We start from the raw sequence: 12,398 nt of genomic DNA, 5'->3' as shown, positions 1-12,398 counted from the left end.
TAGGATGGCAAAAAGTTGATTTTTGCCATGTTAAAGTCCATCACAGCATACTAAATATAGTACTCAATGGTAATGAATACACAGACTGACTGATGGTACTTAAAAAATTGTGTCTGAACAGGTTATGAAATAGCTAGTCAAGAACTTAACACTTAAAATATTTGAAGAAAAAAAGTGATTAATTTATAAAGTAAGCCATACCAATCTCAGAATAAGGGATTTGGATCTAAAAGGCCAGGCGTTCTACGGCCTGCTTTCTTCTAGGAATCTATTCAGCTGGATTTGAAGTGCAAAGTAGGTGGAACCAAGTACTTTACTATTCAGACTCACCAATGGTGAAATATAATTGCAGTATCCAAGAGGTCAAGGAAGCTGGAACAGAGTCTGAAATAGTTCTCCTGTGCATTGGTGTAATGTGATATGACAGAGCAAAAAATAGACCAAGGGAAAAAGAAAGAAACAGAGCTCCTTCTTATTGTGATTTTATGTGCTGCAATTTTATGGCTCAAAATCTAGCTAAGTAAAAATACTTGCAGGGATGAACTTGGATTCTATCATCTTTTGCTCAAAAATAGTATTTACCCTATTCCAAGCCATGGTTTAGTTGTTTAGGTGGGTTGGATTGGTTGATGGGTTGGACACGATGATCTTGAAGGTCTCTTCCAACCTGGTCTGGTCTATTCTATTCTATTCTATTCTATTCTATTCTATTCTATTCTATTCTATTCTATTCTATTCCATTCCTGAAGGATCAAATTAATTAATATGAAGTGCATTCACTCTTTGCCCCTCTCTCTGAAACTGATAAGTATACGAAAAGGCACCATGACTTAGGAGAACATAACCTATACAATGTAGTCAAAATGAGTGTGTGGGTGTGTGTGTCGGGAGGAAGAACAGGAACGGGAAGTAAAACAAACTTATCTTTGAAAGGTCAATCACTTGGACCCTGCCTGTCTGCTCTGCAGATCGGCAATACACTCACTTTACATAGAAACTAATCTCAGCTAGCCCAGCGACTGCTAGGCTGACATCTTGGAACTATCAATCCAAGAGCACTTTGCAGAGAGCAAACAAATGCTAGCTGGTAGATAACGCAGCATGAAGAACAGATGTACAAGAGAACTTAAATACTGTCTATTTGTGCAACTTGTTACAGCTCAGGGTGTACATTGGGCTACCAGTGCCTCCACCACGATCTGACAGAAGTCAGCTGCATCACAGGCAGGCAGGGAGGACACTGTCCCACTCATTCACACTAGTATCTGATCTAGCTAAAACTAATGAGTAACAACCAAATGCATGCTAAGCCCCTGGGATGGCTTTAGTCCTGCTCCCTCTATAGACCTAGTGCTAGCTGTGCTACAGAAAGTGAATGGGGAAGAGTTATGGACTCAAAATTGCATTTAACCAGTGCCATTAGCATATATATTACATTATGCCATCTGTTTATCCAGAAGTAATATTACTAGAACATATAATATTCTCAATTCTGGCTGGTGTAAAACTAGCTGCTACAGTTGCCCAACTTACGCTGTGCCATGACACCCACACATAAAAGGGATGACAAAAGGATTGGAGGAACTGATGGAAGAATTGCACCATGCACTGCTGCACTTGTGTTCCTAATGAGATGTTCCAAAATGCTGACTAATGGGTTACATTGATTATTTCAATGTGCTTTCAAGAAACAGGCTGCCATTTCTCTATGAAAGTGATTACTATAAGCAAGGTAATTTTAGTGTGGAAATTTTTGCTGTGTTCTTTGCAGTTCTTCAGTAGATGTTTCACTCTTTTTAGTTGTTGACAGGTTTTTGGTACTGGATTGTCATTAATACTTATTTATTGACAAAGCTCCAGAGCTTCACTTTTGTAAGCTTTTCCCAGATGTTATGAAGAGCACTAACATGGATTTATGCTAAAGAGCACTCACCATCCCATTGCCTATGCTAGCAGAAGATAAACAACAATAGCTCACCGTGTCTGAGAGTGGTTTTATGTCTGAGGCTTGTTAAATAACTTGCACTCTCAAGCAGGTTCAAAAATCACAAGGCACTTTGGAAGTCACAATTATGTCAAGACTATTAATTATAGAAATATATGGAGTGTTCCCAGTCATCCCACATAATGAACCACATATAGCCACATAGAAAACATCCTTTCTCTGAGGAAACATGCACAGAAGAAGGAATGATAAGAAGCTTAAAGGAGAGATGGGTGCACAGTAACATCCTGGGAGTGGCCACCTTTGTTCATATAATAGTACTGGATAAGACAGTAATTACTCAAGACAATGGAAAAATTTCATGCAGGTCAGTCTGGGATAGCAAAACAGACTACATTTAGGTGTGCTGGTGGCAGGATGCCCTGGTTCAAGTCACCACTCCAGGAAATATGGAATACTTGTACAAAGTGGAACAGTTCTCACAACAGCCTAGTGTTTAGGACATTAATTTAAGATATTTAAGACATGAGGCTATACACAGTTAATAAATGTGCAAAATATCAACTACTTTTTCATGCATATAATTTTGCATCTGTTGAGTGAAAACTAGGAAAAAATAAGAGTATGCAGTTCAAGCCATAATTCAATTGAATTTTAATAGTTTAAAAAATACACTTAAGGAAATATGCATGACAGCATGTTTCTAAGGGGAGAGCAAATGAAATGAATCCTTTAAATTTAAAATAGTAAGTTCCAGAATGCACTTGCACAGTATTTTGTGCTAGGTACTCTATCTCACAAATATGACACATTCCTATTAACAGATAACAATACATTTGGAATTATTAGAACAGCATGTTTTTCTCTTTCTCAGAGACCATTATCTCTTTTCCAGATCTATTAGGTTTCTCCTGTGTTTTCAGAAAGATTTTAAATCATTAGCAGTGGTTGGATCTTGCACTCCAGTAGCACAAATTCATGCTAGAAAGCTCTTACCTTTGGTGTGATGTTTGTGATGTTAGACAAAAAGACTACATAACTGACTTGCTGGAGCGTGTCCAGAGAAGGGCAACAAAGTTGGTGAGGGGCTTGGAACACAAGCCCTATGAGGAGAGACTGAGGGAGCTGGGGTTGCTTAGCCTGGAGAAGAGGAGACTCAGGGGTGACCTTATTGCTCTCTACAACTTCCTCAAGGGACGTTGTAGACAGGCAGAGTTTGGTCTCCTCCCAGCCAACCAGCACCAGAACAAGAGGACACAGTCTCAGGCTGTGCCAGGGGAGGCTTAGGCTGGAGGTTAGGAGGAAGTTCTACACAGAGAGAGTGATTGCCCATTGGAATGGGCTGCCTGAGGAGGTGGTAGAGTCCCCATCTCTGGAGGTGCTCAGGAGGAGACTTGATAGGGTGCTTGGTTGCATGGTTTAGTTGATTAGGTGGTGTTGGATGATAGGTTGAACAAGATGATCTTGAAGGTCTCTTCCAACCTGGTCTATTCCATTCCATTCCATTCCATTCCATTCCATTCCATTCCATTCCATTCCATTCCATTCCATTTCACTTGAACATAACTCCAAAATTACTTCTACTAACACTCTGTTAAAATTTTGGGGGTTTTTGGATTGGGTTTTGTTCTTTTTTTGTCTGTGGGTTTTTTTGTTGTGTTGTTGTTGTTTTGTTTTATATTTTTTTCTTTTTTTAAATGAGGTGACATTAATTTCCAAGAAGTGTTCAAAACTTCTTGATTCGTGTTGCTTTTGTTTATTGCAAAGTTTGACATGCCATTGATTCAGGTTAATGAAAGTCCTAACACTGACATGGTCTGGCTTGGGATCACACAGGCAATAGTATCACTAATGTAACAAAACAACAGGAATTTTTAACAGATCTGAAATATAAAAAAATACATTAATTTTATTGTTAAAGCCACAGGGATCTGTTAATATAAACTATTCAAATACTTGCCTGTGATGTCATCAGTTACCATGTGTTTGCACTCCAAATAGATTATTGTAATTTCTGTAAACATATCATATGTATTTTTAGAACTCTTTGGAGGCTTGATCCAGAGCCAACACAAACCGACGAGCAGACAGCGACCAGTTTCAATAGACCCTGGGTAATCAGAAGACTGAATTTCTAAAGTTAACGAATGAGGACATCGGCACACAGCAGCCAGAGACTGCTCTAAAGATAGGAAAGACTTGTGCTGCCTGAAAACTGCAAGTCAGAATGACAGAATGGATACAGGTGGTAAAGACCTTTAAGATCATCGTGTACAGCCATTCTCTAGTTCTACCAAGTGTGGGGCTAAACCATGTCTCTTAGCAACACTTCTCCACCTCTTGGAAATGCCTCCAGGGATGGGAATTCAACCACCTCTTTAGGGAGCCTGTTCCGGTCTTTGAGAACCCATTAAGTGAAGAACTTTCTTTTAATATAAACCCAAACCCTTCCCTTGGACAACCAGGCCGTTTCTTCTATCTTATCACTTGTTACAAGGGAGAAGAGTTGGACAGCTGCCTGGCTCCATGCTCCTTTCAGGAACTTGCAGAGAGCAAGGTCTCCTTTCAGCCTCCTTTTCTCCAGGCTGAACAGCGTCAGTTCCCTCAGCTGTTCCTCATAAGACTTGTTCTCCAGACCCTTCAGATGTCTGAAAATACAACATAGATAGCAAGGCAACATACTCCTTTCAGCAATTATCATGCAGTTGTTGTGGATGCTGTATGCCATTCAGTTACGTGTTATTTTGAATGACTCCAACCGCCTAAGCGGCATGCAGACTGAGTACGTGTACCAAACCTTTAATAAGTAACAGATTTGTATAAAACATTCTCTTGACTGCAGGCTCAGCCTGTGTGTCCCAGAATGCAGCCTTTATGAGAAATCTTATTCCACTACATAGTTATTTTAAAACTGGAAAATTGTGATACATTTTTTGCCAGCCACTGTCTTGACTGAGAAGTCTGGGCTTGCTCCTGCCAAACATTTCTCTTAGGTGAAGTGGTTATAAATGTAGTGGCCTCACTGACATGAATGCTATATTCTGACAAACACACATTATCCCTTCTGTTGACTGACTTTTATTTTTTTTCCTTGCAGTTCCCAAAATTACTTGTGGCAATTTTTCATTTTCAGCTGTATCTGCTCCTCTTCATACTTTGTCTTAAACTCAAGAAATACCAGCAGCTTGTCACAAAGTGGTTTTTACTGCCTAAAGAATAATCTTATTCTTGCATGTATTCCCTTCTGGAACTGAACAGTTTTGCAGAAAATCAAAATGAATGTTTTCATTGCTTTTGCTCATATTGGGTATCTAGATGGTCTCCTTGTAATAAATGAGCAACGCAACAGGTGATGCTGGTAGAGTCTTCATGGTTACCCAGAAGAAGGATACAGTAAGCTGTCTTTATAGTCAATAGAAATAACATCAGATAAATTGTATCTCAGAAGTGCCTTCCTTACACATCTACAACAGGGTGAGCTGAATCTCACCTTCATAGCCTAAATTAGACAGGGTTCTCTCAATATCCCATTTCCTCAAATGAAGCCCATTTATCACATCATTATGATCTACAGATTATACAGTGTGAGATACAGTGGAGCTACACTACTCTTGACTGAAAAAGGATTTAAATTACCCTCTAGCCAAGATAAGGTACATATGGTTCACAGACAACAAAGCCTTATCTTCTAAATATGACATGGATGAGAAGAAAATGAGGGAGCATAATGTGGCTAAATGACACATAAAATCTTTTTAGTCTGAGCTTGCACACTTTTTACTGCACAATCAAAACTATTTTCCTTTAAAATTAACATTGGTGAAACTTCAGTGGCAGTTTTCATCGCTATTGCTAGCTTTTCTTGCTTGGCAGCTCAATCATTAAAACTTCATCACGTAACAGTAAATATTTATTGTTCACCTCTCAAACTGTAAGTGAACAGGAAGGTACTGCTGGCCTCACTCTCCTAGAAACTGGTATGCAAAGCATCAGCTGTGTTCAAATAGTTATGGAAAAGGCATGACAGCATCGTCACAGAATCCATCAGATAGCTGTAAAGCTTGAATTTGAGTTGAGGAGTTACAATGTTAGATCTGCCATATGAAGGAAAGCTGAGAGAACTGAGTTTGTTCAGCTTTGAGAAGGCCAAGAGGAGACCTCATACCCACGTGCAAGTACATAAAGGGCAGCTATCATGAAGAGGAAGACTCCTTTTTTACAAAGAGTCACATGGCAAAGACAAGGGGTAATAGGTACAAGCTGCTACTGGGGAGATTCAGACCAGATACCATAAAAAAATTTTTTCTTGATGATTCATAATATTAGACATTGGAATCAACTCCCAAGGCAGGTGGTGAATTCCCCTGCATTAGACAGTTTCAAGGCCCAGCCTGACAGGGTGCTGGGCCATCTCATTTAAACTATATTCTTACCCTGAAAAGTTGGACTAGATGATCCTTGAGGTCCCTTCCAGTGTGGTATTCTACAAATCTATGAATCTGCTAAACATGCACAATTACATGGTATAAAACCAAACCAAATGCCTGACCAAAAGAATCAACCATGGATAATCATCTTGAGATAACACTGTAAATGTCTTGTTGTGGGAACTAGTGAAAAAAGAAATCTCAAGGGCAATTTACACAGTTCAAATGGCTGAGAATAAAACACTTTTGATGATCTGACTGTCCAGAATAAGATGTGGAAGATCCATGTTATTTCCCTTTTAAGTTTTGTTAAATATATGGATGGCCACTGTCGACTAATGCACTCATGCAGTACCCACATAGCTCAGATGCAGTAAGCATAGTGAACATCACATTCACAACAGTGCCCTCAAACTGTAGAGGAAACAAACCTTGATCAAGTGAACTGAATGTGAAAACTGCAGTAGCTCTACCCTGACATTCAATACTATTTATTTACTTATGAATGCTTTAAGGGCAGTAAGTGTCTCTGGACAATGGATATATCCTGGCCATGAGTATCAAAATGAGACAAGAGAGAAAATGTGAAAGCCTATTTCTCATTTAGAAGCTTTAAGAGAGACTTTAGGATGAAGTAACCAAAACAGGAAATCTTATCTTTGAAATCTTCCTATGTCCTGCACCTTTAAGCAGTGTGGGTGTGGAGGAACAGAACAGCAATCATCTGATGAACAGCTGCAATCTATGCTAAAAGATTCACTGAAAGCCATATCAAATGGAAATACTGGAGACCTTTTTAAAACACATTAAAAAAACACCCCAATTTCTGCATGTTTTTTTGGGCACCCTGTTTATGTGGCAACTGTGTCTATAAATACAGTTCAATATCCACCAGTGATCATCACCGGTGAATTTGTATAGCTCAGCAATACATAGGAATAAACTTTATCTAACTGATACTAATGCAATAGCTATAATGCCTTTGATTGCACTTCCCTGACAAACCCTTAAAACGGAGAGTTTGCTTGAAAGCAGCTTATTTCCTCCCCCCCCTTTTTTTTTTTTTCATTTAGAAATTAAAAAAAACCAAACATACCAAAACCAACCAACCAACCAAAATCCACACAACAAACAAGGAAACACAGAAACAAACTAAAAAACCACCAGTATATAAATCAAAAGACAAGTCAGGAAGAATGCATCTAGCTTGAGACACTGGATCCACAGGTTTGTAGTAAAAGTTATGCAACAAGGATAGAGTTTTCTCACTCCACAGGGCTCTACTTTAACGTACCAATACACAGAGCTATTGCCCATTCTGAACACTCAAAATAATATCCTTTTGAAACACAGAAACAAACAAAAAACCCACCAGTATATAAAGGAAAAGACAAGTCAGGAAGAATGCATCTACCTTGAGACACTGGATCCACAGGTTTGTAGTAAAAGTTATGCAACAAGGATAGAGTTTTCTCACTCCACAGGACTCTACTTTAATTCACCAATACACAGAGCTATTGCCCTTTCTGAACACTCAAAATAATATCTTTTTGATACCACTGTGTAGTTTCCTAATTTATCAGTCAATTTTCATCCCAAGTGTACAAAACTACCTGTCAAAATCTTACAAGCTTCCCTTTTTTCACCCCTAGATATTATCTTCATATCATAAAGGTCACAGTTTAAATGCAGAAAGTATATGAAATATATGGACTTTTCCCTTTACCTTTCCAGGAAAAAAAGAAATTGTGTCTCAGCTGTTAGAAAAATCTCATCATTCTTCTGCAGCCTCTACTATGCTCTCCAGAAGGCAAAAAAGTATTTTTTTCACCCTATAATCCAGGGACTTTGAGGAATAAGCAGCAGACCCTGTTGAATTTCCATTTGCACGGACTTACTCTGCCTCCCACCCATTTCTCACCTCCCTGTTTAATTTTATAGCCCAGAAAACCCACTATTTGTTGTTAGATCTCAACTTCTGATGCAACTCTGGTTTTATGGTGGAGTCTATGGATGGCCTGGTAAGAGGGAAAAGAGGATCTGAGGGTAGCAGAGATGTTCATTGAGTAGTCTGTTCTCTGGAAAAGGATGCTGTCCTGGGATGTGTGGCCACAACCAATGCGCTGTGGCTGAGTGTCAGTCTGGGGCTTGCTCTTTCTCATTTCCCCAGATTTCAGAATCACACATATTCTAGAGTTTAACTCATTTCCACAGCAAGGTCTAGAGGTATGAGACTGAATGCAGCTTACAGTGATTCAGGCTAGATGTGAGGAGGAGGTTCTTCACCATGAGAGTGGTGAAACCCTGGAATGGGTTGTCCAGGGAGGTGGTCGAGGCCCCGTCCCTGGAGGTGTTTAAGAGCAGGCTGGATGAGGCTCTGGCCAGCCTGATCTAGTGTGGGGTGTCCCTGCCCATGGCAGGGGGGTTGGAACTGGATGATCCTTGTGATCCCTTCCAACCCTGAATGATACTATGATAAGAAAATGCTCCCTTATTAGAATTAAAATGGCTTATTTGACTATTTATGTTAAAAAAGAGCTCATTAATAATCACAAAAGCTAACTTCCATTGCACCAGACTTCAGCAATCCTTGTATGCTATTAAATTTAATGAAGGAGTCATTCAGAATACCTGGGATTGGTACCATTTTAAAGTTTATCCATTATATACAAACATTACAAGCAATGTATGTTTATAGGCTCTGAACAGAGGAACTTCTCCTAAATTCTCTAGTGACTCTGACACAGGGTCAGTGTGCCAGAATTGTCACCCGTGAAAATTACTCCTGCCTCACCCACACCTGTAGTACAAAAGTTGGCAAGTCCCAACCATCTACTGCCTTTGTCTCACACAGAAATGGCTGTTGCACAACTGGATGGCTAGTCTGATTTGCAGGGTAAATTTGGTTTCTATTACAAATTACCATAATAGTGATATGGGCCCAGTACCACTATGATTAGGTTTAATACCACCATTTACATGAAATATCTAAAAATCTGTGGATTGAAGTACACACCACCAGATTGTAACTCCCAAGAGCCTTTGAAAGAATTTGTAAGACAAAGTCATTTATGAATCAAAAATTGTGATGGAGACACTGAGGTCATGCATGTTTCCTTCTGTGTTTACTAACTCACCTATCCACCCCAGTTCCCTCTTTGTCTGTGCAGCTTGCCTGTCTATTGAGGTAAGAGCCAGTCTATATCTAAATAAATGCTGGCAAGTTTAATCTTTACTGTATGTATAGCTGGATACTCCTGGAAATCATTTTTTGATATGCTGCATAGGTAAGTAAATTCTCTTAAAGAAAAAAATTTACTAGTCACATCTGCAGTTTGAATGTTTCTAAAAGACAAACCAAAGCCAAGTAAGACAAAGAATCTGCTGATACACATATGTCACTCCAAGAATTCTGACAAAGTTCCCACACCCAATTTAATTACTTCCCTACTGTAAAAACACTTTCCATCTGCATTTATTGTAATAGTTTCAAATCCAAAACCAACAGACTATAAAGCTAGCTAAATAAATGAATGATATTGGCCTTAGGTCCCAAGTCAGGAGCTATTCTGTAAGGCTGTGTCTCCAGCATTCATTTTTATGCTGATGTTTCACTTTATGTGAAATGTTTTCACTTAAGCCTTGTTTAGAGAAGAATTACCTTGCTGGAGGCTTTAGCTTTATGTGCTGCGCGGTGCCCTCTAGCGCCACTCCAGCCAAAGGTCTGTCAGAGATTACCCTGCAAGACCAAAGTCACATAGCCAACGGAGCTCTGACCAAAAAATTCTGCCTCAGGCTGTGTATTTACACAGCACTGCACACACTCAGGCCAGGAACATTAATTTCAACCGTATTTGAGATATACTTAAACCGAGGCTGTGGAGCTCAAAGTGAAAAACATTTCTGTTTGAAAAGGCATCTCTGAAAAAAATGAAACTAACAGATGTAGCCAACAGATTGACTATTCAAAGCATGGGCTCCCTTCTGCACTTGGGAGAAATCCTGTTCCTCAGATTTGGTACCAAGAATTTAACAACAGCTTAAAAGGAAAATCCTGATGTGCAGAGGTAATGCCAGCATGCTGCATTCTGTGTCCTCAGGTTTGCTGCAGTATCATACTCTGACAAAACCACATCAGACTACAGACTTCATAATTTTTAAAGGCTTGAAACATTACAGCCTCATTGGACAAGGAAGACATTTAAAACTGTGCACATGCACAGTGTGTTTTGTTAAGTTGGGATTCTCTGTGCTTTCAAAGTACTTGGAACAAACTTGAACTTTATAATACATTTTAATCCAAAGCGGCAGCACAAGAGATATATATTGCATTGGTGAGTTATTAAATGGGGACTGAAATGTGCCTCCACTGAAGTCCAGGGCAAAACTGCTACTGACATCATTAGAAGTATACATGGACATTGAATGTTGTACTCACACACATTCAGTTCTTGCCAAACTAAATGAAAGAATGCATTAATAACTGATATGAGCTAATCAAAGAAAACCAGGTGGTGCACAGCATAGCTCGAGCCACAGATACTACATGGGTTTTGGATATTGCAGGAGAACCCCACCAGATCCTGCTGCAACAGTGGCACAAAGACATAGGGATGGGATGGGGAGGCAACTCTTGAGTTACTTGACTTTTCTCAGTTTTAACCACAGAGTTAGTGTGAAGTCAGGTTTGATTAGTAGCTGCCCTTTTGTAATGAAAGCTTCTGAGTTTCTGTGAAACTGAAACAGGTCTTCTGAGCAGAAGCAAGACAAAGTTAGACAGCAAGTACTACAAACTACCAAAATTTGAAGAGAATCATCCACTGTAGTTCAGCATCTCACTAATCAACAGGAAGATGCACATTGAACGGCACATCTCAAATACTGCTTCACCTGCTCAAAATTATCTATACACATACACACATGTGCAAAACATAGAAGTTAAATCCATTTCCTTTTCTCCTTTTTGCAGGTACAGGAAAATTGAAAATCATTGTGTTTGCAAAGTTTCTTTTTACAGAATGTGTGGACCCTTCCCAACTTATGAACACAGGGCATTTTCTTGTGGGTGAAAACAGAGAAGTTTTGAAAAAGGTGAATTTTCTCAAATAAAGACTGAATTTCCCACACTGAAAATAAACTGTATTATCATTAAACCTCAAGACTCGGTTCTGCAGAAAAGGGATAAATGAAGAAAGTGAGATTTGGTTACACAAATTTCCCTACACTATTTAATTTGATTTGTTTGGGTTTGTTTTTTTAAGTGAGGAGAATAATTCAGCACTATGACACCATCTAGACTCAACAAATGAAATGCTATCTCACATCTTTAACTGGGGAAAGGGGGGAAAAAAAACCACAAACAAACAAACAAAACCCCTTCCGGCGTGAAAACCATTAAAACTGATCCAACCGTTTGTTCTTTGAAACATGTGTCTCACACCCTGAGGCTATCTATCCGTAGCACAGCTCTGCCTCATGCCCTGTCACTGCACTGCAGTCAGTCAGCATTTGCCCTCCAGTAGCATACCTGGGATCCTGTTGCTCTGAACCATCTGACTCCGTACACGGTTTCTTTACCTGCAAAAGTAAACAAGTGCCAGTTACTCTCATGTGAAACAACTTCCTTGCTCACGGTTCATGCACTTACAGCGCTTAAACTGGATCCAGCTCGACTCACCATGATCTCTATAAAATACTTCCCGCATTTTACAGCAGCAGCATGCAGCACTAAACAGTGTGTTTCATTATTATCCCAAGAACAGCTGCCAACTGCACTAACCCAGGCTCCATTAGCATGTAAAATGTTCAGCTAAAATAGCTTGGGAGTAGTCTAACTAGGAACAAAGAAACCAAAGAACCAGGTTCCCCACTTGGAAACGAGAAAGCCATCCTGTTCTCAGCTCAGTAAAGAAATGTTTTCCCAGTTGATGCTGCTTCTGTTTCCTGCTAAAGCTCACAATAATAAACACCAGATTCTGGGGCAAAGTGCAGCGTTAGCTAAATAATTCATACATTAATTTTCATTT

General features: G+C 39.4%; 1 protein-coding gene across 1 annotated transcript in view; it reads right to left on the bottom strand.

Annotated features, from left to right (window-relative positions):
• Nucleotides 1-12,398, bottom strand: part of EYA4 (EYA transcriptional coactivator and phosphatase 4) — a 183,362-nt gene that overhangs the window by 78,745 nt on the left and 92,219 nt on the right. Inside the window, exon 3 of the mRNA XM_068149808.1 lies at nt 11,900-11,949. Within this exon, the coding sequence (XP_068005909.1) occupies nt 11,900-11,949 (50 nt within the window). The remainder of the gene's footprint in view (nt 1-11,899; nt 11,950-12,398) is intronic.

The sequence above is a fragment of the Melanerpes formicivorus genome, unplaced genomic scaffold, assembly GCF_026170545.1.
Source record: "Melanerpes formicivorus ecotype bairdi unplaced genomic scaffold, bMelFor1.0.p_v2 SCAF_2, whole genome shotgun sequence".
Classification (NCBI taxonomy): Eukaryota; Metazoa; Chordata; class Aves; order Piciformes; family Picidae; genus Melanerpes; species Melanerpes formicivorus.
The sequence above is the reverse complement of the archived record's forward strand: the minus strand, read 5'-3'. Positions and strand labels throughout refer to the sequence as shown.